Source organism: Acipenser ruthenus, chromosome 6, assembly GCF_902713425.1.
Source record: "Acipenser ruthenus chromosome 6, fAciRut3.2 maternal haplotype, whole genome shotgun sequence".
Classification (NCBI taxonomy): domain Eukaryota; kingdom Metazoa; phylum Chordata; class Actinopteri; order Acipenseriformes; family Acipenseridae; genus Acipenser; species Acipenser ruthenus.
Genome location: NC_081194.1, coordinates 7584576 through 7611670, shown reverse-complemented (window position 1 = coordinate 7611670; position 27095 = coordinate 7584576). Strand labels below are relative to the sequence as shown.

The window sequence follows — 27095 nt, the reverse complement described above, 5'->3', positions numbered from 1 at the left end:
AGCCAGTTAGATGTTACCTGAAAAGGAATCAAATCAGTTCCTAAAAAAAGTGAATGTCATCACAGGATTCTAAATAATGAGGTTTATAGATGAACTTCTACAAACTGCAAGCAAATACAACATAAAATCGACAGTTTATACAAGGTCACAATTTATAATCTGACTACTTAAACTTCTGCAATAATCACTTTAGTTGTGTAGCAAGGAACATCTTTCCTTCTCACGTCTTTCCATGTGTGACAGTTTCTTAGCTAACAATCTTGAACATATTTCTGTATTAAGTTATGAAAAATCCACAATATTCAAACTAAGGAATGAGAAGGTGTAACAGTTGGGGCATGTACAGAGTGTGGTGAGAAAATTCATAACCAATTTGAAAAAGTTGTCCACTAAATATCAATGCATTTCAGGAAACAAATTTGCCCAGTAAATAGTGGCCGGTACATGACAGCTTTAAGCAAAGTTGCTGATTTTTTCCTTTTTAATTATTTATTTTGGAACGGTCAGTCACAAAAGGAAACGCATGCTTTATTTAAATAAGCTGTTTCCATTACCTGCCAGGATATCCTGAACCATGCAAGTCAGAGAGTACTGAGCCCAGGCCCCTCCCCAGGAGATGTCTCCCCGGTTGAAGTCTGTTCCCACCAGCAGGAGGAGCAGTCTCTCCAGCTGCAGCTCATTCACAACTTCACACAAATGTATGGTGGGCCTTGTAGCATTTGCAATTCTTGCAAGAACCTGCAAAAGAAAATGTCAAGTACAGTTTAATTCCTATTTTATTTAACACATATTTAAGATATTAAAGCACAGTATCTACTAGTAAGCAGTAAGCATCAATTAAGATACAACAAAAATCACTTGCAGATTTCTGATCAAATATCCAGTTACGAAGCAAAGTGCACTCAATTTTACCATTTCTACTGGACTGCACTACAATATACTGTGTAAACACATTCTTACCTTGCACACAAACAGCAAGAGGTCTGCATGGCAGGTGAAATCCATAGAGAGGAGGAAGAGGGCCAGTTTCTGCACTACAGAGATGCAGCGCTCATGTGCCAGGGTGAATGGCAGAGGCTCCACTTCTGGGGTCTCCTTGGCTGCTGAGGCCTCTGTGTCCAGCGTGGAGCGGGGCCATTCAGCAGTGCGACGCAGCCGGATCAGGTCTTTGAAGTGCTGCACAGAATATTCTAAATTAGCATCACTATTATACCAGCACCCATATAAAGCACAAGTATGTTTACAAAATTAAATCTTAGCGGTCCATTTATTCAGCGCGTCAGGTCCAATTTATTTTCACGTGCGCTGTTTATTTTACACGTGCTGTTTAAAAGTATTTTTTTTTTCACAGTAAAACAGGTTTAAAAGGCACTGCATAACAACAGGACACTCAGTACTGCATCTTCAGCCCCACCCCACCCCTTGTTCGCTGTATTTTTCACATACCTCTTCATAGTCGTGCATACTGATAAATCATCACCTGATGACTTGTTTTATCACCAAACCCCTCAATAATGTGATCCAAGTCATTATTTTATTACTAGAACATCTCAAAAAGCTCTGCAAATGTCTGTGATATTCTTTGAGCGCTGGATGCAGAAGCAGCTATCTTGTTTGGATATGGTCGTGTTATCTCTGTGGTGCCGGGGCTATGTGTATTGCTCAGATCCGCCCCCTCCCCCCCTTTTTTTTTCAGCTTCTCTCGGTCTCACTTAGCCATTGAATGGTTTTCTCTGCTTTTTCCGGAGAAAAAACGACTAGAGACTTGTGCTTTACATCTTTTTGATGATGTCGGACAGGGTCCAGCATCGGACCGGAAAGGGAAAATTGTGATGTCGGACCTGGTCCGACATAGGACCGCAAAGGGTTAAAAGGAATGTAAAACTGCAGCTATTTTACAGTTAAATTAATTAAACATTAATTTTACAGTAACAGAATACTTCAAAAAAGGTACTGAAGTAATGAATAAAAATATCACAATGCTTTGCATAGTTCAATAGAAATAATGAAATCGGGAAGAAAGAAATAAAATAGCCAAACTTAAATACGTACGTTTAGACGGCTGTCAGCACACAGCGATACCAAATTGTGTGTGTGTGAACATTGGCACTGCAGGTTAGTAAATTACACGAGGACTAAAACAGATGGTGTATTTTAATATTTTTACCTTTGATGTGGCTTGCTTCAGCTTCGCCTGCTCCACCAACAGTTTGTATGATGAGCCTTTGTTGCTCTGGATTTTCTCCTTCTCAATTTGCTCCACTAGTGCTTTTTGCTTTGCTTTCAGCAAATTTAACTGCTGTAATAAAAAGGAGAGTATAAAAGTTCTGAGAACTCTACAAACACACAACATTGTTATGGATCTGCCGATAGACTAGTGCAGTGGTTCTCAAACTTTTTGGACCTTCCTCTTGTCTGTGGTACTTGATGCCCCCCTCCGCGCCACACATGTACATATACTGATTAAAAAATAAATAAATAAATAAATAAATAAATAAATAAAAAAATCCAACATGCCTCTGGCTTCTCTGTGTCACTGCTGTTGTGTATTTTTTTCTTTTGCACGAATCTGCCACCGAAATAAGAGCAAACTTAACCAACGTTTCCCAACGTGCACAACACGTAGTAAGCCAATAAATAGCATACATTACCAGATGGCAGCGGACTTCATCCAAAAAATATGCAAACTTAAAACACACCAGTCAGATGCACAGAGTCGGTATTAGCTGGTATTAAATCCGGCGGATTTGCTACCTTGGGGGATTTTGACGGTTTTTGAATTGTCATTTTTCACTTCGCACGGTCACAAAAAAAAAGGCCACACAGTTTTGCATTTATACTTTTAATTCTAAAAGCATTCAAATAAATGATTACTTAATTAAATATGTCTGTAAAAACAGTATCATTTACAGTAACTCGTTAACACCCAAAACATCACTACAGCAACTTGGAGAACAACAAATAAGGCCTTCTAAAAATCAGTTACAGTATTTATTGCACTAATATGGCCCTTAATTTTAAGGTACCGGTAAACTTATGATAAGCATTTGATATTTCTCAGGTTTTAAAACTTAGCTGTGGTTCACAACAACACAGTGGAATGATCACAGTATCACGCAGTAATTGTATGGCAGTACTGCCCCATGTGAAATCTTTAACAATAAAACTGAAAATGCTTTAGTTTGTTTTGAAATAATTTCAAACTGGTTAAGAGACTAGCACTGGCAAAATCAGCTCAGTTTTATACGGTGCTGTTGGCTGTTACTGAATTAAACCCTTGTAAAACAAATAACACAAAAATGCTTAACATAAAAAAGAACAACAGTTCTACTACAGTAGCAGGCACAGTTTACACTGCCTCTGGGTTTCTGATCGCATCATCAAAGACAGATTTTTTAAATCCATTGATGGAACTGTCCAGTCACCTTTTAATGTTTTCAAGCAAATTGGCTTAAATCACTACCATTCTCATATCCACTTAGACATCCGACACATTATTTCCCTTGTCCAGCGCTTCTTTAACCTGTTCTGTATACCAGCCTGTCAGAGGGCGGGATCGCTACTACCTCTGTATGCAACCCTCTGATTGGTGGAAGTATAATTGGCGATCCAATCAAAACTGCCAATAAAGCCAAAATAAATTATCCGCCAGTTACACGGTATAGGTTAAGATGTGTGCTGCAATTCAAAATAAAAAAATCCTGAACCTTCTAATGCTCTCCCAGGATAAAAGTCTACGCCCCCAGTTTGAGAACCACTGGTCTAGTACACTATATACCATAAGCATTTTGATTGCTGTCAGCATCCCAATTAACACTTCTCTTTTTACAAAACACCAATACAGAACAAAATATTTGTGTAATGATTTAATGGTATTGTAGTATATCCCTGTATTTTCATATTTTTTCATTTAAAAACATCATGGAAAATGCTACAATATAGACAGCTTATTGCCATATGAAAGTTCTCACACAACAGATCTACTGTACAGCCCTGATTTCAATCCCACACATTACCTGTTTATGATGAACAAGCTGTTTTCTGATTTTCCTTGAATATAACCGATCTAAGCTACTGTTGCCTTTTGTTGATCTACTCTGGCTGTGGGACTGTAAACTGTTATTAATAAAGCTCCATTGGTTTCCTTTTGGAACAAAAGAAGAAGAAAAATTGTCAGTATACATATATCCTTCCGCCCTTCCCCTGCCCCCACCACATATGAAGTATCAAACACATATTAACAATTAATAAATACATTAACACAGTAGCCCACAGAAACATTTCGGGGTGATAAGGACTGAAATCGTGAGCATAAAACAAGTATTTAAGTACCATACAAACCTCAACAACAGATGCAAACAAAATTAGTACTAAAGTAGACCTACATCCATATAAATATGTAGGAGCAACATATGTATGTATAATTTATTTTCCTCAAGACACAATGCACAGTTGTTCTAAGGAAGATGAATACCTGACAGTATCCTGTCCCGGTCCTTCCCATTCAGATGCTTCTTGGCAGCGGCTGCCTCATCCTCTACATTCGCCACATAGTCCAGCAGCCGAGACACCAGCATCACTACCCAGCTGATCATGGGAATGTCCAACACACCTAATACCAAGTCGGAAACAGTGAACATCACTTTCTTTAAATACACACATATATGACTGAGTCTTTAAAGTTATAGGATGAACACATGGCAGTTGACATGTCACAAATATTGAGAAATTCTTAATGTTTCACCTTTATTTACCTTTATTTTATGAGCTAGATTAGTCAATAAAATAGGCCAGCCACAGCTGATCATGTTGTACAAGATCGGTCCATTAATAAAAAATGTCTTTTTAAAAATGTAACTTATTTTGCCCATTCCATTTTCTTTTGGTATGGGAAATATATTTTAATAAGGTTCCAAAAAGCTATACCAATATTAAAATGCTTTGTTGGTTTATAGGTTTATATTCTCAACATCCTAAAGACCTACCTTCTCTCCGCCTCTGTACTGCGGCTGCTTGTTGAAGGGGAGACAGCAAGTTATCCAAAAGGTTGAGCAAACCTTCCAACACTCCGCTGTTGCCGAGAGATCTTTGGCCAATGCAGGACAAAAGCATGAAAACCCTGAAATATAAAAACATAAGTAAGCCCCAATTCCAATGTTGGCTTAAATCTTCCACACTTTAACTCTGTTTACCTTTCTTCATTCATATTATTTTAATTACTACCTGCCATCAATTCTATTTAATATCCAGGCTGTAACAGACAAGTGCAGTTTTTTTTTTTTTTAATTTTTATAATACAAATTCTAAACAGACAGCTCTTCAAAGCAGCATGCAAAGACAACAACTTTTTTTTGCAGTACTTTCACCTCTATCATAACATCTTATCTGCTCCATGATTACAATACTTTGACTCCAAACTGCAATAGATCATATAACAAACTCATTTCATCAGTGCATGTCTGCCTTGTTCTCAAGGTCCCTGTTCCAATAAGAAACGAGGGCATTGCATTTGTCGAGGGCATTGCATTACATCTGTCAAAGCTTAGGCATGCAGCTTTACTTACATCAAGCTATTACTGCATTAGAAGGCAACCCTGTATACGGCAGAAACTGTTATAAGCTATGGCTCACATTTCACTAGCATTCTCACTGTAAGACAGAACACAAATAAGTAATTTCTTTATTCATGCTCTTGATACAGCAGTACTGTAGATATGATCTTAATGACAAACCTGTCCTGAGGGAAGATGAGGAGTTGTTCTGAATTGTACAGTTCCTGTAAGACATTAGAGAGGAACTGACCCCACCATCTCTCTCCCCCACACAACTGGACCAGCAGGAGGCCAGCGTGCAACCGGATCTTGGGGGTCCCACTGATGCACAAGTGCTTGAACAGTTCCTCGCAGGCCTGAGCATGAAATGTGCTTTGAAGAACAGATGGAACAGAATGACCTGAAAAGCAATGGTGATAAACCATGTGAATCAAAAAGTCACAATGCATTTACAGCACATGAAGGCATAACTTAATGCAAAAGATATGTCAACCAATGCTGATTTCTCACAATATATACAACCAGCAATGTGAGTTTAGAACCTTGCACTACTTCTCCCCGCTGACTATTAAATTCACATTTTGGTATAGGAAGTAGTTATATGCGAGGACTGTATGTATACAGTGAAGGATAGTGGCCCTGAGGATCTAATTAACAATACAGTATGCGATTAAGGACATCTGTACGTGAAGACATGCAGTACGAATGTATCTAAGACACACTTACCATTGGATGAATGCAGTAGACTGAGCAGCGTGTCCAGCAGGTAGCGGATGGTGGTGCGCAGCTGTTCAGTGGAGGAGTTCTGGATCAGCTCCTTGGGGTCAAACGCCTCGGGAAGCACCTTCCTGCTGGATCCCAAGGAGACCCGCAGCCTCTGCACAGCATGGTGGGCCAGGTTCAGTTGGAGCTGCAGCTGAATGCAGTCTTGATAGGCTGAAAAGACCCTGGTGTCCTCCTCCACTGCTTTGTCAGGCTTTCGCAGAAAGTACTGGGCGTTGTTGGCACTGTTCAGTGGGGGGAGATCAATATTCTGCAACAAGGTCTCCAGCCTGTGGCATGCTAGATTATATCTAAAAAAAGAATACAAATAAAAAGAAGAGCGAATTCAGCTAAATTAAAATAGATGACTATCCTTATCTTATTACCTTCGAGATATCTGGAAAGGCTGCCCGCTCACAGTGCCTGGATTGACGATACACAATTGCTGGGGGGCTGGGCCAATTCTGTTTTTGAGCTTATTGAACACAGTTTTATAACATTTTCATTAAAGCTTCAGAATTTAGCTTTAGGAAGCTTATGAGCCGTTAGCCAGTTCCAAATCTGAGACACACTTGCTTCAAAGGAGAAACAGATGCATTGTTGAGATACAGTATTATCATCATCATCCTTTTTAGTGACTGACCTGCACTGTATATCTTCCTGCAGCGCCACCATCATCGCTAGATGTTGTTCTACCTCTGGTTGATTAGCTGAGTCGCTTTCTCCTCTTAATGGGTCATGCATTAATTTTAGTTCACTCTCCCACGGCAAGATGTATGTGTGCCCATAGTAAAATCCCAAGGGGATCTTGGCTCGTGCATTAGTACTACCATATCGGCCAATAACAGTGATCTGAAAGAAACAAATAAACCCACTTTCAAAAGAACAGTTTAGAGCTACAAATGTATAATTAATTAAATATTGGGTACAATATAGAAGATTTAAGTGCAAGATTTTCTGTCCTACAAATACATCTATGAAGATATTTGATCGAGGCAAACAGCGAATGTGCAGTTTATCTTCAAAGACTTAAAGCCAGTAAAAGTGAGTACAATTACTCACAGAAGTAGGATTACGGTGACGCTTTACAATAAAAAGTATACATAAGTAGAGCAGGTCAACAAAAGTAAAAGCAGAGATGGAATCATAACATGGCACACATTCATACCTTCATAAATCTGCAGACCGGAGGCGGCAACAAGTCGTGCAAAATGAGGGAATGTGTGCTAATATCCGTGGCCACCACCAGACGTCTTCCATCAACCTCTTCGCCAAGAGTCCAGATGTCAATCGACAGAGAAGCCAGGTCCCCACATGTTGGGATCAATACGTCTGTGAGGAGGACAGGCCTGCCAAAATCTAAAGTCACAAACCGCCGGGCTCCTATAAATAATAAAAAAATGTAAGAACTAAATCATAAGCCTTTTGCACTGAAAATGTTTTTTTATGGTTTTCTTTAACCACCAAAAATCAGGATTGTGAATTTCAGGACAGCTGCATAGATATAGCGCTATAGGTTATAGGAAATATGTATTTTATTTTATAAAAAAGTAGAAGAACTCCTAATTATTTTTCTTGCAAAAGACTATGAACAGACAACCACATTTCAGAACCAACAAACAGTGATCTGAAGAGAGCCAAGAGCCTTGTTTCTTACCAGAGTGCATTCTCTCTATGATGATAGACTGGTGAGGTGGAGGTTGTAGAAAGTGAGAGGCATGCGAGATTGCAAGTGCCAAACCACTTCCAATTGGATTCTATAAAAATTAGCAAGTAGAAAAAAAAAATTGTTTACAATAACTCAATGCGTTACGATGTGGGATAACTGAAGTCTGTACTCTGTTGACATTAAGAGAAACACAGTAAGATGTAAAAGTTTAAATGTTGAAAAGTAAACTGAAAAATATATTATAAATCTCATTATTTTCACATGTTGTGATAATATATCTTAAATATACAACATTGTGTTTAAATACTGTGTTAATTTGAAAAAAATACATCTATCAAATGAAAAGAAGTCAGGTGCACAGTTATGTCATGTGTCCAGTCCCAGGTTTCAAGACTTCCGTTGTTTATCAGTGAAAGGACAAGGTGCAGGAGCCTGTTCTACATTCTGAACTGATAGCTCTTATCACAGTATGGGCAAGACTCAGTTATTGAAGTTTTACAGGAGGAAAAAAAAAAAATTAAAAAACAGGGGCTTGACAGTTGAAACTCCTGATTAAATTAATTAATTATATTCTTAATTTATGGTAATTCTTAAACCCAGTAAAGAACTGAAATTTACATTTACTATAATGTTAAGCTAAACTACTCTGGTAACAATAATATAAAATCATCATCCTGCTGCTCCCATCTTACCATTTTGGCTTTGTGCGCATTTTTGTTATGAGCAGCTAGGTTGACTGGAGGGGGGTCTATCATAGACCCGGGGAAGAGTTGGGCCAGCTCCACACTGATTGCAGCGGAAACAGACTCATTGGGAGGAGTCAAAGGGGGCGTCATAAACAGAGGGGTGGTTTTGGGAGTGGGCGGAATAACATCAGAGGGGTGAATGAAGAATCCAGGTGCAGTAGAGGGATTGGAAGGCACCGAGTTGTGAATGGGTCCTACTGCTGATGCTGCTGCAGCCGCTGCTGATGTAGTCTGATGTAATTTTGCTTCCAGCTTGGCCTTCTGTTCCAAACAAAAACATAAGCTTAAATGTACTTAAGACTAGAAATGAACCACCATCTATCTATAATTGATTTTTTTTTTAATGGATTCTTATCTAGCAGCCCGGATGATATTAATTCAGTACTAAACCAACAAACTTTTTTTTTTTTTAAATGTGTTCCATTTATATTTCGGATAGGATCACTTAGGCTACTCAAAATGTATACCGTTTAAAGACTAGTCCTGTTATCTTTAGGAGGGAACCTACCTGTGGGATAATAACTGCTCTACTTGGAACCGAATTGGCAGAGAATTTAGGTTTATCATTTTTGTTTTGTATTCCAGCTTCAAGCTGCAAGCTGCAAGCTGCAAGCTGCAATCTAACAATAAGCCTCGAAATATTCAAGGGGGTGTGAAGTTTTATGGCCAGAAGTTTTGCATCACCCTATATAAAATTAATAAATTTTGCTTCATAAAGTCAAATAAAAACCTGCATAGCACTTTGTAGTTTTCCATATACTTAATGAAAAACAGGCAAATTGAAAAATGTTAACTTTCGAAATCTAACATGAAATAAAGTACTACTATTATGGCTTCTGGTAGACTTGCGATATCATTTTGTAGTTTCTTTGATTACATGATGTTAAATAAAATATCTAAAATGATGTTCATATAGTTTTTATTTTTGAATTAAATGTCTCAATCCTAAAAATTCTAGGTGATGCACAACATTTGACCATAGCTATATGTTTAAATCAAGTAAAAGTGAGATGTAGCCTCCCGAGTGTGGTCTGACCTGCTGCTGTAGCTTGAGGAGCTGCTGCTGCTTCTCTTGAAGGACCTGGAGCTGCTGCTCTGCGGAGACCATGGCGTGAGAGAGAGACTGCAGGGCCACCTGAGCAGCAGAGCTCAGTGCTGTTGAGGCCTCACCCACCGCCCCGGCGGACAGGCCGCCCACCGCCGGCGTCACTCCAAATGTACTCACTGCACCAAATAAGAAACAGCATGGCTTAGACATCAGAAGAGAATTGTGACTTTAATTAAAACACAGGTCCAGGAGATACACCAGGTAAGCCACCACGCTATCATTAGACATTGGAGCCTGACCTTCCAATGTCGGATAATGGTATCTCAGCAATGATGCACTGCAGTTTGAGCATTTATAGATAATATACTACGGAGAAGGTGCTCTACTAATAAGACCATATATTGTACAATAAAAATATTTTGATGGCAGGAATTTTAATGTGTGCTATGTGTTTAATAATTTCACGTTCCTTTTTTGTGATAGACAAATAACCTGAATTATTTCTCTAGGAGCCCTACTGGCAATACAAAAAAATAATAAAATAATTAAATAAAATGTTATATACCGGTAAACATACTTGCATCATCCCTTTCCACCCTAGTACCGTCACTAGTGGAAACGCAAGTAAAGTGTAGAGGCTCGACTTCAAGAAGTCCTGTTAGGGCTGTGAAGCTCCCCTCTGCTGCTGCACAGCTGCTTACCTTACCATTCCCTGGAACACACAAACCAGAGTTAATACTGACATTTTACTGCAGCACTGAGCTGCACATACAGAATCAGTACACTAAAAAAACACATTAATAATTAAGAATCCACAAAGTCAAGCATTTTTTTTTATATATTTGAGTTAATATGAATGGAAACTTGCTCAACAAGCTTTACGGCACTCTGGTCAAAAGGACAAACATGTGGTGGATAAACTTAACCTAGTGGATTGCTATGAAGGTACAGAGTATATCCAAGACCACTACATTTTGTATGACAAGTTTATGGGCATGCAGTGCAAAATCAACATATGCTGGTACACAGACTACTATGTGATCTACAAATAAACTGGTGATGCAAGTTTAACCGGAAGCAAAATATAACTACTTCATAACTTTTTTTTGTTCTTATTTCTTACCTGAGAGTACATCTGACAGGTCAATCTCATCTGACTGCACACCAATACTGCTGTTAAAGGCATTTTTGCAGGTGGAGCCGCTAACTTCCAAATCAAACAGAACTGGATCAAAAGGGGAGCTGTACAAGCCATATCTGACGGTGGGGGGTAAAAAAATAAATAAAAAAGAAGCTTAGCTATAACAGGCAGCTGTTGGAACAATAACAATAAAGTAAAATGTGTGTGGTGGTATTCTCTTGACTGTGCAGATAACAGTTAAACTATTGATTGCCTTAAACCAAGTATGTACAGCATTTTAATGTACTTGTTACAGATCAAAAACTCTTACTTCAGTCGAACCTGATCGAAAGCATCACAGAATACATGTGTGTACAGCTATATCTAGAAGTGTTGGGTCTTTATCATCCGGAAAGCAAAAAGTAACGTGGCCCCAATATGGCACCCATCTTAGGGTGCCATTAGATTTTCAGTTTCCTTGAAGTTTCTAGCTTAAATGACTTAGAAGTACCGTAAAAACTGGTGTATAAGTCGCTCCCCCCCTTTTTAGGACCCCCTAAAAATACCTAGAAAATAGACTACAAAAGGTTTTTTACAGTAATTAGCAGCTGATGAAGAAGTGACAGATTTGCAAATTCATGCAAGCACAGTGATGCTTAATGCTTGTAATGTCTTTGCAGTGATACTGCCCGACTGGCTTCCACAGGGGTAAAGTCCTACTCACCTGGTTTGTAGTAAAGCTTCTAGGGGAGTTAGTCTGTCCTGTAACTGTCTCGACACAGCCGTGAGAAGAGAGGCACAGGCTGTGCTGCATCCAGCCAGATCTTCATCCTTCACATAGTTTAGTAACACAAAATACCAAAATACAGACCCTGCAACACACGTGAAAAAGAGGACAAAAAAATATAGAAATTGTTCTAGACACAAGAGCAAACTGCACTCATTAGCCACTCCACCAATCCAATAAAGACATTTATGCTGTGAACCTTTTACTGTTTCCAAAACAAGCACATAATACCATTGGCTGCCTTTTTAAATTTATTTTATTATATAAAAATGTTTCCCATAACTATTGCCTTTATGGACAGTGAATAGCAATGACTGTAGATTCACAAAATTATAGAAGTTATTTACGCATCAGCATATTTCAATAGGTTTATATCACAAGTAATACACTGTTTACAACAGGAACGCCAGTAGAAGTTACACTATTTAATTCTTATTAAGCGTGCAAACTTTCCCCCGGCTTAAGCAACTGCTTTACACATTACAACCACAGATTACGTAAATGTGTTCTAGGATTTATCTGAATAATATCTAGTTTGAGCAAACACATTCAGCTTATTGCCTAGCTTGTTACCCAGGTTAATGTGCTTCAATATAATACAAATCAGTCACATACCACCAGTCGCAGCTGCAGGCAAGTAAGGCATATTGTCCAGCAAAGCCTTCAGCAGAGCTGCTCCAAATGCCTGCTGACTTGGGTCACCCTTTCCATTGCTATTTAAAGAAAAAAGAAGCAAACTAAATCTAAACTGATCACGTGCATACCTTTTTAAAAAAATATGTCAAAGTCTAAATATAAAATCAAAAAATATATTAAAACAAACTTAAAGCAAGTTAGAGAAAAAGCTTTTCTGTTATAAAAGGTGTAGTCAAAACACCAGTATAAGAAAAAAAAAGTTTAAAAACTTCATTAGGTGTTTATTTGATCAAGTTTTACCTCACATGTCAGTAGTTATCCAGACATTCAAATCAGGGAGATTCCCTGGTGCTGTAAAGTGCTGTGGCTTATCCTGACAGGATACTAGTTGATCACATCAACCCCTTGCTACATGAAGTTCCAACAGCACTTTCATAAATGTAACATTCATAAATATTAAGTACATGTGACAGAAACACAGCACTAAATGCTTACCTTATACAAAGTGCCAGAAACCGGGCACATTTGTGAGCTATACTTCGACCAGCTTCAAAGAAGCAAACCCGTATAATGGCAGTGAGACGTTTTCTGGTTTTTGTTAGCAAGCCTTCCTTTCCTTCTTGCAAACTGAAAAAAGCAACACAACAAAATTTGACATGTGACATTAGAATTGTTGCCTTTTCTTTCTATACAAGGCTACCAACATTTCTAAATAACTACAGACCTACAGCATACAAAACTCCCAATTACCTTTATATTAAGAAAAATGACTGTTTTATGCAACCAGACATCATTCCTACTACCAAACAAAAAATAGATCTGGTCGGCAACACATGCAGTGGAACATGGCATATCCGACTGTCACATAACCGCCCTGATCAATTAACCACCTTGCTAAATAAATACATAAATATTAAAAGTAATGGCATTGGCAATGGAAACAGAAAGAAAGCGTTAATCACCCTTTTGATGCGTTTTCCTTTAAGAGAGGTGGGGTGTGTGCGTGTGTCAGCCAGTTGCGTGTAGCAGTGATGTTTCAATACACCAGTTGAGAAAAGTTTTTTTTGTGCAATGTGTTTATATGATGCAGCGCACGCTTGCAGATATTGGCAGTGTGTTGTTGTAGCTTTAATGCATTTTAATTAAACAAAGCAAGCTTCATAAACGCAATGCTTACCGACTGTTTGTTTAAAATAGCCGAAGCAATATTCAAACCGAGCTGCTTATGGGCTGTTGGCAATATCAACAAAGAGTGCAAAGTACAGTGACACAGATATTAAGAAAGGAGAACCAGGGAGGCAGGGACTTCTTGAGTTAAGAAAGAAGCCATCAGTTCCAGGTTACTGTACATTTACTGTTTGTTTTGTATTTTTTTTTTTTTTTTTTTTTTTTTTTTAAAAAGCTTTGCGTGGAGATGGCTTATAGCAAACCGCATAGCAATGTGTAATTAATCTCATTTACGTTTGCTTACTTTTAAAGCAAAACATTTCCCCATGTTTAAAGCAGTTTGTGTGTTGTTTTTGTTCACTAACCTATTTATGGATGTGTAAATGCTTTTTCTATAGATGTTCGCAAATCCGACTTTTTCACATATCCGCCTATAACTCAGTCCACAGGTGGTCAGATATGCGACGTTGTACTGTAATGTATCACATATGCAAATGTTGGCGTTTGGTGCTAGCTTGTAAATACAGTATTCTACAGAGGACCTTCAATCGAAAGTGCATGGTCTGCATCCCTGACTGGGTATTTAAAGCTAGATAATGTAGTTCAACATATAAATATTCATACCCTTTTGGATGATCTGTACTAAATATAAAGATATGAAGTATGCCTCTACTATATGAAAATAAAGGACACTGACCCATTGTTATGCAAATTTGACTCGTGGTTGTGCCGATAGAAAGAGAGATCTTACCTGCATGGCCCATTTGAATAAACTCCAGCTAACCAGCAGAGGACGTCTAACACTAGACTCTGAGAATGCTCCGACACAGTGTCCTCATCCATCTTCTTGCAAAGATTGTTCAGGAGCTTCTCATGGAACTCTGGGAACTGCAACATGGCGCACCTTTGAACTCTAAAAGAAACATGTGTACTGGTTCATCTTTTAGGTGGTCTTGTTTAACCAAGATACATGCTGTATCTTAGTAGAACAAAATTAATTTTAAAGATTAGCACCCACTTAAAGCTATGTACATCTTTACTTGCTACATAATCTATCTACGCACGTGTACAATACTTAATGCACATTTTTAAGGAATATCCAGTATACCTACCGCTCTTTGGGTATTGAAGTTTTCTTGAATCTCCTTATGGTGACAGAGACCTCCTGCAGCAAATCACATCCTCGAAGGTTGTCCGTTTTTTTAGAGGAAATGCCAGGCTCTTTGGATGTGGATGGTTTCTCCTAAAAATCGGCCAACAAAAGCATATCCCAGATTACTATTTTTTTTATTATTTGTTTATTTAGCAGACGCCTTTATCCAAGGCGACTTAGAGACTAGGGTTACATAAAGAGCACAACCAAAACCACCTGCAGGACTGCTGATGACCATGTAATATAAATAGAACAATGGCTGATTCAGTGTGTATTACCAGGGAGTAATACCATTGAGAGGTACTGTCCCCAGAACCTAGAGATGGCATTACCCCTGGTTATACACATTGAAGCAGCTAGTATTTTTTTTTTGTAATATATGGATCCGAGTCTGAAAAATACACCTTATGATTCGTGGGAGAGTTACATTTACATCGTTCGGAGCAGGGAGATGCAGACAACAGGATGCAGCTCTGGGAGCAGGAAGTACTTGATGGGGGAGGGGGGGCGGAGTACACCAGATTGTGGCAATAATCATAACATTGTCCAAGGAGTATGGCAAATTGAGAAATGCTGTGAAACATGACTGCCTTATGTAAATTTAAACGTCTCCAAAGAAGGTGCAATGGGAACCAAAGATGTTTTTTTATTAAGTGCCTATCTATGCTGCACAGGACTCCTCTAATGGTGCTGGGCTCTGATTCAGAGGAGTTGTTTTAATTGAAAGATAAAGTCTGCTATAATACTGTCGAGCTGTGTGGTGGGTATGGTTTCTATTGCCCGTGACCCACCAATTTTTGACAGGTAGGACTGCAGTAGACAAACGTCGAAGACTGTTTTCATTATCATGTTCAGATTCCTCTTGGTTTTGGACAAACTCCAGTCTTTCTTCGGTAGTACTATTTTCCTTTGAGAGAGCCATTACTTCACATTGTTGGTTTTAAGCCGAGTGGGGAGTCGGCTTTCAGGTTAGACTGAAAGCCGGTTACACTCTGTAGAAGCCACACATTCTGATGTGTTTAAATGATAAACCCAACGATAGTATTATTAGGTATGAACAATAGTATTATCACTTTATGGTCAGGGGCATTACAAGATTTTCTTTTGTATTACGCACAGTAGTATTATTTAGGTCTATCAATATATGATTATACAATAAATCAGTAGTTACCAATGAGAAGCTTTTCCTGCATGATAGTCAGGCTTGTTTACTATCTAAGAAAAAAACTACAATAAGTGACAGCAGGGAGTATATCTAGTTTTTCACTGTTTCATATCAAATCAGTCTGGCACTTTATATATCATAGGATGTGTATTTGTATATATGTGTGTGGGGGGGTGGTTGGGAGAGCTGGACACTCAGTCTGTCAACCTAGAACTGATACATTAGTGAATGAGAAATTAAAGTTATGTTGAGATACCTTGCTTGCTTGGGCTCTTTGCAGCAGTGATGAAAGAGAGTGTCCTTTGCTGCTCTGTGGTTTAGCTGCTGGCATCCTCACAACTGGTCTGTAGTTCTCCTCTGCCACTTTATCACTCACTGCTTTAATGTGGACCAAGAAAGAACGATACTTCCCACCCGCCATTCCTGCAGAACGCATCAAATCAGTCACAGAATACAGTGAATACATTAACACTTCTACTCTAAATGTTTGTCAATATAAAATATTTTAGTATTGCTAGTGTTTTATAGTTATATATTAGTCACAGCATACAGCAAATTAATTACTGCTAGAAACTTTTTTTTTAAATAATAAAAGTTGAACTATTTCCTGTGTGTAAACTGACATTTTACCACCATAGTACCACTGCCTGTTTTGTACAGAAATTAAAAATATTGTCTTGTTGCACCAACGTTGAAGGTATTATTACAGCCCCTTACCCTTAACAAGTTTTGGGCTTGTTAGGGTCAACATCCCAGCATGCCCAGAGAGATCCAGACCACTAGCTAGCCACACCGGACCACATAAAATATCCTCCTTGTGATCTTCTAAAAACCAACATAATCTTGAACCTGTAAAGCAAACAGAATCAATTTAGGTACATATTTAGTACAGCTGCACAAACAGATTATTCTGTATAGTGCAACAATCGGCACAAATTCAAGCCAATGTGTCTTCAATTAGAATAGTACATTAGCTGGTGAACACCACTGACCCTCACCTAGTTGTCAGCACATGCATGCTGTGCAATCGGTTGGTGCCGCTACGCTAACAGTTTTGCTATTTACAGATGCTACCTACTGTAACTAGTGCACGTTATTTTAATTGGACGAGAATTTCTAAAGAAATTTCCTTAAACAGCTTTATGTATATTTCAGTATTATTTCTACAAATTTCCAGGGTTTTCTCATCCACAGCAATTCTAAAAAAATTTCATGATACTAAAAATAGATAGCATTGTGGGTAGTAGTAGTTGCTGCAGACTGGATTCTTTGCATGCTAATGTGAAAATCAGAGATTTCAGATCTGCTAAAAACAAAATACTAGGATATATAACGGATATACTTTATATATACAGAAATTAATCCGAATTATTACTGTAGACAGTTAATACATTTTTATTGAAAAAGGTTTATTGCATTCAATTACTATTACAGTTGTTTAAATTTGTTTTACTATCATTGGCTTTAAAACACATTTAAAACTTTTTTTTGTAATGAGGGAACAGTTAGAATGTAACCTTGTGACTCTTCCATTTCCATAAACTGCATGTCATCACCGAAATCTGCAAGCAGCGATGGCCCATTCCTCTCTCCATTAGCATGCAGGGCTTGCGATAAAGGGAAGCAGATCTGCCTGTCTACTGCTGACTCTGCAAAACATTATCCATACTCTCAGTAAATGTCTTCACAAGACAACAAAAGCTAGGGATCTTTAAAAGCATTTACTCAACAGGACAGAGTATAATCTTTGTCAGAGCAAATATTTCCAATATTCACTATGTATTTAAATATCATTATATTTTAGTCCATTTCTAGAATAGGAGGGTATCTTATCAAAGAGGTTTATAAATTCATGGTCTTTTTTCCTCTCCAAGTAATCTGTCATATAAACGATTGTTGACCTTTATCGTCAAGGTAGAGCAATGTCATCTCTTCCAGGTTTGCTTAAGCAGTTCATTTTTGAAAATGCTGATTCAATATTAACACTCGTGTGTAATTACAGCCTGCATATTCTCTGCATTCTGAGTTCAGTCCCCAGTCACTTCAAAACCATGCAGCGAGATTCAATTCAGATGCAACCGATAAGGAAAATGCAGCTATTCCAGTAAGACAGGGGTCACTGTGAATTATGGCACACTGACAGAAACCCCATGAAATTGAACAAATACTTTATATGGAATCAACTTTCCCCCTAGATACTGCTTGTCAATAACTACTGCAGCATAAACTGAAAACAGCCACTAGATCCCTTCATTGCAGCCTGCTTCAAGAGGCTGCAGATTTGTGGACTGTGAAAAGTTGTTACTCTGCACTGCTACCAGATTAAAAGAACAAAAACATGCAGGGCTGTGTTTACTTACCATTCACCTTCCCAAGTCCTGGAGCCTTATTTTTTAGTAGTGTGACTTGAATCTGTGGAATGTTTGTGATGTTTGAGTTCATGACAAATTTGAAGTCCACATGTCCGACCATGCATGACTTGGGTAGGACCAGTTCAAAGACATGTTCATCCCAGCTGGAGCTATTGATGGGAGAAACACCCATTGTGGTTAAGAAGAACAGGTGTAAAGAATGCATTGTATCAATTAAATATATTTTTTAAAAGATGCATTTGATCAAACTACTGTCTACTGAAATTAAAATTATATTATAATATTATATATATATATATATATATATATATAGATTATATATATCTATATATATATATATATATATATATATATATATCTATATATATCTATATATATTGTAAAAACGTCTCCTCAATATTTTCTGAGCAAGGGATTCATATAAATTTGACATACAAACATACAGATTACGATACACAATAAACTTTGGTAAAACAATGTATGAAATACATTTTATTCGCAATTGGCTAAAATGTAAGTGTAGCATATTTCAGTAGGGAAAGCATTTTATAAAATGGTATGGTCTCTGCCAAATAAGGGCTGTATTGGCCACAGTCACACAGTAACTTCCCCAGGACATTATATCTATATCTATATCTATATCTATCTATATATATATCTATCTATATATATATATATATATATATATATATATATATATATATATATATATATATATATATATACAGGCCGTCCTCACACTTACGCCAAAATTGGTTCCTTAAAGTCATGTTGTAAGTCGAAGAGTCATAAATCGAAGCACATTTTCCCATAGGAACAATGTTATAAATTGGGGTTACGTTCCCGACTCTTTGGCCAGATAATATATTTTTACAAAAATTACCCATTATATTGTACTCATGGAAATATTTATTTAACTCTTTACCCTCAGCCCGTTGATTTCAGGGCCAGTGGTTACCGCATATTACCCAGGCACCTACTTGGCTTGTTTAAAAGTACAGGCTAGGGCTTTCCAAAGACGTACTTAGTGTGTGTATGCGGTACTCCTAGCCGGAACTACGATCGCCTGAAGTTAAGCCCCTCATCATGTGACAGAGTTCACAGCTTAGGTTTCGTTTTGAGTCCATTGCTCTTATCAGACATTGTTAAGGACAAATAAATTAAAAGAGACACAAACAAACAAAAATTTTTTTACATGCATAAAACTCTAAGTGACTGAGTCAGGGCGCCCACGACAGGTACTGCGGATCGGACACCGAGCATGCGCACATGACACATGGCTCGTGCCTCGCCGTGTCGTAAATGCCGTATCGATATCGTCAAGTCGAAGCAGGGTAATAATGCAAAAGAGTTGCAAGTGCTGATGCGTCGAGGATCGCCTGTCTATATACACATACAGTGTGTGTGTGTGTGTGTGTATATATATATATATATATATATATATATATATATATATATATATATATATATATATATATAAAAGGTTCTGTATGTTGTCCTTTTGAGAAAGTGTTTTTCAACTGCGATCATGGGCAATAACATTTCAGGTAGCCACAAAACACCCAGTTGTCCATGCATTAAAATGAGTTTACTTAAAACCTTCCGAGACTTCTGAGACCAGACCGATCTGCCTGTTCAGACTAACCCTCAGATCGGCCTTAGAGTGGTTCAACACGGAGAGCCTCGTGCTCAAGTAATGTACCCGTCAGTCTGCAGTTTCCATGTGCGTGTGTGCTGGGCTGCGTCCCCGTGGTGCTGCTGGTGAAGGTGCTGGGGGTGCCTCCTCTGCTGCTGCTCCTGCTGCACCTCCACCCAGCAGGGAGGGACGGTGGCGGAGAAGCGGGGGGTCAGTGTCTCGAAGCGCGTCAGCTCCACTAGCGACGTCAGGCTCTCTGCACAGAACATTTGGTCCACCAGAAGATCAACTCCTACAACTTACACAAGCATATAGGGTTTCAAATGTAGTTAAAAAAATAATTAAATGCTAATATTATGCAAAATGTACTTGGCAATTGATCGAAATGTTTTTTTAGCAGAATGTAAAGTATGCTCTGTGGGAAGGACATTAATAAAATAAACCAACCTAAAATCAAAAGTTACTAAGTACATAGCATAGCTTTTTGCATTATTTTGATTCTCTGTAGAAAACAAGACTACTACCCACAACATACCTGGCTGGAGTCAAAACAGACTTCTCCACTTAGAGTTGCATTGTTCATCATGGGAACAATACAAAATAAGGGATGACTAAATTTTGGGAATACTGTTTGTAACTTCTTATTCTTATTTCAATGGTGTCTAGTTTCACTTTTCAAGTGTTAACACATGTTTTGCAGATCTCTCACCTGTAATTCCAGGACTAGAAGGGTTTGAGGGCAGCTTTGTCCCTTCCCACAGCTGTTCCGCCCCTTTAGAAAGGGGGCCGTCAATGAAGATATCAGCTTCATCAATATCATCACAGGCTCCTCCAATCTGAAGGAAATGAAGTTCTCCACCTTCAATATAAAATAAAAAAGCCATTGTTAGAACAGTTCTTTGCATAAGGAAATGTAACGGTTTACATCTACAACTGTTCCAGATTGAGGTTCTCTCATTATTGTGCAAAAGAATGTCCTAAAGTGAACACTTTTGAATAAGCTGTTCTCACAATATTGTAAAAACGTCTCCTCAATATTTTCTGAGCAAGGGATTCATATAAATTTGACATACAAACATACAGATTACGATACACAATAAACTATGGTAAAACAATGTATGAAATACATTTTATTCGCAATTGGCTAAAATGTAAGTGTAGCATATTTCAGTAGGGAAAGCATTTTATAAAATGGTATGGTCTTTATAATGTATTCCTTGGTGATGACATAAGTCTCCAATCCTCCCTCTAAAATCCCTTAAATTACTGCAAAACACAAGGTTCCTGTCACAATAGCATTTACACAGTCACCGGCAGAATGAAGAGAATAGAAATATCACATGGGTGCGAATGAACTACATTTGACAAACATCAAGAAAAACACTACAGTATAGTAATCCAACAGGATATTAACTACAGGAGGGGCTACAGTAGGGAAATAACACACACTGTAGGCTACATAGGTTTTTTTTGGGGGGGGCTGTGGGAGTGCAGTATAAATTCTCATTAGATTCTGCCAAATAAGGGCTGTATTGGCCACAGTCACATAGTAACTTCCCCAGGACATTAAATGCCTGCTCATCTGTAGGTGTTATTGATTGAGAGACTTTCAATTTCAGGACTCAGCAACAAAGAGACACTATCCTGAAACTCTATTTTTAGTCAATTTAATTTATAACTCCCCTATATATCATATGTTGTGTTATTTCACTTGGCGCCTTCACACAAGGTAAATTATTGTAGTAAGTTTGTGTGACAGAGACAAAATGATTCTTGGTGTTTCATCTCCCTCCTGACCTGTGAGGGTGCTGTTTAAAGGGAACAGAGTGCCCTGGATTGGATGGCCAGACAATTCATTCCCAGGGTTAGGCGGAAGTTGGTCATCCAGAAAGGGGGCAGAGCTCCGGTAGACTAAATCATCAACCGGGAAGGGAAACGCTGATCTGTTCCTTTGTAATGATTAAACGTGAATCGGAAGGAGAAACCTGTGTTGTTATCGTGAGTGTTTTGTTTGTTTTTTGTCCTGTCTGAAAATACTGTTTGTTATTATTAAGACAGCTGAAATACGATCTAGAGCTGTCACCAAAGGCCAGCACTAAACCCAGACAACACTTCACCTTGTTTGCACAATAAACTGTATTTGCACTACGAGCACTAGAGCACGCACTGTGGACTTGTGTTTGTGTTACGTGTGGCTGTAAAAGATCGGGATTATTATTATTTCGGGACCAACCCGCGGATTACAGTAAAGCAGTACACGCCACTGTATTGCTTATCATTGTTATTATTTACTGTGTGTTTTGTGTCATCAGACACTTGGATTTAAAATAAAACACTATTGCACCTGGATTATCATTGTCTGTCTGTTTATTGATCACCGCTGCACACTGGTAACCACTTTGCCATAGTATGTCATAAAAGTTTAATTTAATAGCCCAAAAGAAGGTTACCATGAATACTGACTGAACATTCAACTACTAAAATAATATAGGTCTGTGCCAGTTACCGCATAAAGCATTTATATTAAAACCACCAGCATGCTTTTAAAAGCAAACTTCAAATTATTACCATAGGCAGAATATAACTTCCTCTATACTGAATGTTTTTATCAGAATATACAAAAAATAGAATCATGTAATCTGGTATTTGCAGCCAGCTCCAAATTGTAGTCTTCCAAATGGAATTCCCCCACAACTAGAACAAATCATGGCACTTACGGATGATCAGACAGATAGTCAGGTGTAATAAAATGTGAAACTGTTTACAAAGTGGACTCGCACATGGGTTAATAATTATGCTAAAGAAGCACATTTCAAAAACCAAATATTTATTAACGACAAAACACTAGGATATTGTACTCTTACAGACTTTATACATTACTTCATCAAATGCACCGATGTATACTTAAGGCATAGTACATTGAATTACCCCAGATTTAATGGGTACCTGTACCCAAAAACAACAAAGCTCTCCAAGTGCTCCGCATATCCAATAAATGCTTCTTGCTGCACCAATTTGGTCAACAAGTCACGCGTTTAGCGATGTTTACAATTTATTTGTCAACTTTCTGACTCAAGTAACACTTGAGGGAGCAGACATATTGGAGCCTTTCAGGCAACGACATTCACTATAGCTGCCTGACAAAGTTAAACTGGGGCAGTCCGACCTCAACGGTTCATACAAGTACCCTTCTATTTGACTTTTTTCATCCATAATAAAATCGGCTAAATGCCGTTGCATATTATTTTGTTAGCTGCAGCTATAGACTACCAGTTTTTGAAAATGCGGAAATCAACGATCCAACGTCATATCCTGTGCATCATGTGAGAGCACCAACGCATAGAAGCTTAACGTTGTTTTAATGCTTTTATATCGTAAATTGGCCGAGCAGGGGCTTTAAATTGTGTCAAGTTTTCAGCCACATGCTTTCTATTGAAATGATTCTATAGTCACTACCACTACAGGTACCCTTTAAAATAAGTTTCACAATTTAACCACTGCATTAGCTCAGTCACTGGTTCTTGAACAGTTTAAAGTGATAGTAACTTCTGTTGATATGGATTTAAATATGTTAAACTAAAACAGCAATTGAACATCAAATGCTTTTACCTTTAGTGCAAGCACAAAGTCTGTCCGTCCCAGAGCAGTACGTCACAGAGACAAAAGGATCCGGCTCCTCAGTGCCCTCCTTCTTAGGTGGCTCCAATTTGGCCAAAACCTCCAGGCTGGATAAATCTAAAATCATGATGAATCCTCCCTGAGTTGTAACCACTAGGTGCCCAAGTACAGACACATCAACTTTCTTTTCCTTTGTGTTCCCATTTTTGAAGGCAGGAGGAGCTTCCTCCAAGGCCTCCTCACAATCGTCCTCCCTGTTATCCAAAATATCAGGCGGAAGCAATATGAGTGAGGTAATGGCATCCTGGGGGTCTCTGATATGCTGGATCTTCACCGGCTCCTCCTCCAAAGTCACTATCCGGGTGGAGTAGTTCATTTTATACAGTACTAGATAGCCTCCACTCACAGTCCTCTGCTCTGGAGGGATAATAAGAGGAGTCTGAGTGCCCGTTGGGGACTGTTGTTTCATGACATTAACACCTGTACCATTAGCGATGGTCGGGATGGGCTCAAAGTCACCTTTCCGTCTACTGCAAAGGGCGGAGTTCAGTTTGTTTAAGTTATTCAAGGCCTCCACTTGATTTATTGCACTGAGGGACTCCACAGAACAGGACTGCAGGCCTACCAGCAGGTGGACCCCGTCAGCGCAGGGAGTGATGGAGTCAACGTACAAGTTCTCCTCCTCTGCAAACTTGGGCAGCCGCAGGCACTGAACCAATGTCCCCGGCTTTGGTACCATAGAGCTCCACTTGTCGGAGTCCATGGAGACTAGGTTCGCTGCTGTGTCTGCAAACTGCTGGATGTAAGTGACAGGGGGGTCCTGGAGCAGCAGCTGCTCGTGGGTATCAAATTCCATCTCAATGATCTGGGGCACCGTGAAGCCCTCGTCGTGCAAGCTCTTGCTCATTAGGTTGTTCATTTGTGCAAAAACCTTGTCCGTTTTCTCATCAGACTCCTTGATGCTGTAAAGCAACAGTACCGGCATAGTCCTCCTGACCAGGGGGGAGCTCAGCTCCGAGTTACTGCAGGACTCAATGTCCATCAAGCCCTGTTCCAATGCGCTCTCGCCCGGAGTCCTCAACAAACCATCAAGCGAGCGCCGGGAGTTGCTGCTAAGGGGAGAGGCCGCGGCTGACCTGTAGCTTAGCAGGCCTCCGGCTAGCAGGCAAGGGAAGGGAATGTTGTGGTGCTCCATGTGCTTCTCCTTCACTTTCTCCCTCTTGGCATTAGCCAGTGAAGGATTTGCTCCCAACTCCTCTAGATCCTTAACTGTGTCCTCCAAGACGTTTGCTACAACCTCCCACTGCAGCTTCTCAGGTTGCTGGAGGATACTTAACGCTGTGATGCCAAGGTTCATCTCCATGCTCTCTTTCTGAGACGTATGCCCTAGTAGACATAAATGAAATTGAAGGCAGGCAATGGGAAAACATTTAAACCAGAACTCTGAAGTACAATGGCATATAATACACTTGGCTCAATTTTACATCTTTTAATATACAATTTTAAAACGTGAGACGGAACTGGGAACTTTTCCTTTTTTACTTGTAAACCTATGTACAACAAAATGCATTGACAAAGAGGCATCTCATTCATTGAACAAGGCTGCATTAGTTGTGTCTTACCACGAACAGTGGGGTCAGGCACACCTAATGCAGTGGAACTAATTTACTTTATTCACTTTGTGCCCGCAGGGTCAGCACAGGTACTAATGCAAATCAATACTCTTAAATCTGACTGCAGTCCAGTATAGAAGTGTATTAGGCTTCACCTGTCACAGATTCTGATCTGGAATGCTCTTCGCTGTCAGAGTCTTCCAGCTGATCATCACTGTAAGAACAATTTTTTTAAATAAATAAATAAATAAATAAATAAATAAACAAACAAGCAGCCACACCACATATAAATATCTCCACATAGCACATTCATGTTTCTGGATGCATTTTCTTTAGTCTTTAGGGAGTCCATTAAGTATGCTATAGGTTATTATTTGTATGAAAAAAATATGAATTAAATCTATACAATTAAACAACACTGGCCATTTGTAAGATAAACCTGAAATTTCCAGATCATTTGAATGATGACGTCATAGTAAGCCATACTTTCCCTTCAAGGAAAACGCTTTTTTTTTTGGAGAAACATTTTTTTACTAATGAAGAAAATCAACTAGCAAAAGCATCTAACAACCAAAGAACAGGTATATATTTTAGTACTATATTTATATCTGAAAGCATAAATGATCAATTTGTGATACTGGTTGTACTAAAATGAATCAGTTTTAAAACAGCTGATGATTGGGAACTATTCAGTACAATAAAATGTAGTTAATCATTTTGCAGTTTACCTTACAAAAAACAATGTCAGATTATCTGTTGTGTATGTCACTATTGTACCAACGGTTCTCTCTCTCTCCCTCCCTCCCTCTCTCTCCCTCTCTCTCTCTCTCTCTCCCTCCCTCTCCCTCCCTCTCTCTCTCTCTCTCTCCCTCCCTCCCTCCAACAAAGACAATGCTTCTGGAAATGCCATACTTCACTTGGGATGGGTTTAGAAAATGCCATGGGTTACATTAAACAACTGTAGAGCTCCTTTACTAGGATCATGGGCTTGTCTGACAAGGCATGAGAACACAGACAAGCTGCAATACTCCTACAACAGCAACTTCTAAGGGTTATAGAAACTCGGCTCCCTGATCTTTGTTACATTATTTTTTTAATATATAAAAAAAAAACACATTGACAACCATTTTGTATGTCACATATCTTCAGAGTTATTACACTTGTAGGTTTTGACACATGCTGATAACATCTTTAAAGACTTTTCAGTTCTCTATGCCATATGAAACAAATGGGGTATGCGTGCATGGAAATATAAAACTACAGTAATATACCTGTCTCCTTCTAGTTTTGGTATATCTGAGCAGCTGGAAGAATCTTCTAACCAGGCTAAAGTAGGTCTGGATTCCGTCCCCGAACCTTGCTCGCCTCCCGACAAAATAAGCTGCCGTACAATTGCTGGATCATAAGGGTTGATCTCAAACTTCAAGTGAACCTAGGAATACAGAAATCAACATACAAGCAACCTCCAAAAGCTAATGACCATCTTATTAAAATGTGGATTCCAGTATCAGCATCATATATATATATATATATATATATATATATATATATATATATATATATATATATATATATATATATATATATATCCACTTCAACAATTTGTTCTCCAAAGGGGGATCTTGTAATTGCAGCAGCACCATCACACATATGGCATATACAAAACCATTGTAAATATCATTCATCCTCTATGCAAATGCAGCCGCTTTTAATGGGAACAAGGTCAATGCATAAAACCACTGCTGCCCAGCATTTCTTAAATTTTACCAGCAAATGTTTAACAATCCTACCTTCATCAGCTTTGATACATCCCATATACAAATCTTCCCTCGTTTTGTTGCAGCAGCTAGAAAGTGAGGACAGCTCCCAAACCCGAAGCAGGCGATCTTATCTGACCCATCGCTGCTTGGAAACTGGGCCGGACTGGTTGCCAGGGTCAGTGAAAGCGGTACGTTCTGGGTGTGTTCACCCTTCACAAAGGGGCAGTTTGGGGAATGTCTCTCATGCTCCGACCTAAAAATAAAACAAATATGTAAAAACAAGTTGCGTTA

General features: G+C 38.7%; 1 protein-coding gene across 10 annotated transcripts in view; it reads right to left on the bottom strand.

Moving 5' to 3' along the window:
- Positions 1–27095, bottom strand: part of LOC117411422 (baculoviral IAP repeat-containing protein 6-like) — a 129406-nt gene that overhangs the window by 88198 nt on the left and 14113 nt on the right. For 4 of the 10 annotated variants that reach the window (XM_059024884.1, XM_059024881.1, XM_059024877.1 and 1 more), the window contains exons 8-37: positions 26835–27057; positions 26316–26476; positions 25200–25258; positions 23423–24817; positions 20523–20672; positions 19880–20111; positions 18166–18326; positions 17323–17454; positions 16523–16654; positions 16062–16228; positions 14600–14730; positions 14239–14400; positions 12816–12947; positions 12300–12397; positions 11622–11769; positions 10901–11034; positions 10343–10489; positions 9766–9953; positions 8676–8990; positions 7972–8071; positions 7483–7697; positions 6958–7166; positions 6279–6625; positions 5733–5952; positions 4986–5119; positions 4475–4612; positions 4017–4144; positions 2168–2299; positions 961–1176; positions 555–738 (exon numbers count right to left, since the gene is read on the bottom strand). In XM_059024884.1, coding sequence (XP_058880867.1) covers positions 555–738; positions 961–1176; positions 2168–2299; positions 4017–4144; positions 4475–4612; positions 4986–5119; positions 5733–5952; positions 6279–6625; positions 6958–7166; positions 7483–7697; positions 7972–8071; positions 8676–8990; positions 9766–9953; positions 10343–10489; positions 10901–11034; positions 11622–11769; positions 12300–12397; positions 12816–12947; positions 14239–14400; positions 14600–14730; positions 16062–16228; positions 16523–16654; positions 17323–17454; positions 18166–18326; positions 19880–20111; positions 20523–20672; positions 23423–24817; positions 25200–25258; positions 26316–26476; positions 26835–27057 — 6290 coding nt within the window. The remainder of the gene's footprint in view (positions 1–554; positions 739–960; positions 1177–2167; positions 2300–4016; positions 4145–4474; positions 4613–4985; positions 5120–5732; positions 5953–6278; positions 6626–6957; positions 7167–7482; positions 7698–7971; positions 8072–8675; positions 8991–9765; positions 9954–10342; positions 10490–10900; positions 11035–11621; positions 11770–12299; positions 12398–12815; positions 12948–14238; positions 14401–14599; positions 14731–16061; positions 16229–16522; positions 16655–17322; positions 17455–18165; positions 18327–19879; positions 20112–20522; positions 20673–23422; positions 24818–25199; positions 25259–26315; positions 26477–26834; positions 27058–27095) is intronic. The other 6 variants (XM_059024880.1, XM_059024883.1, XM_059024879.1 and 3 more) reach the window with 5 other exon arrangements.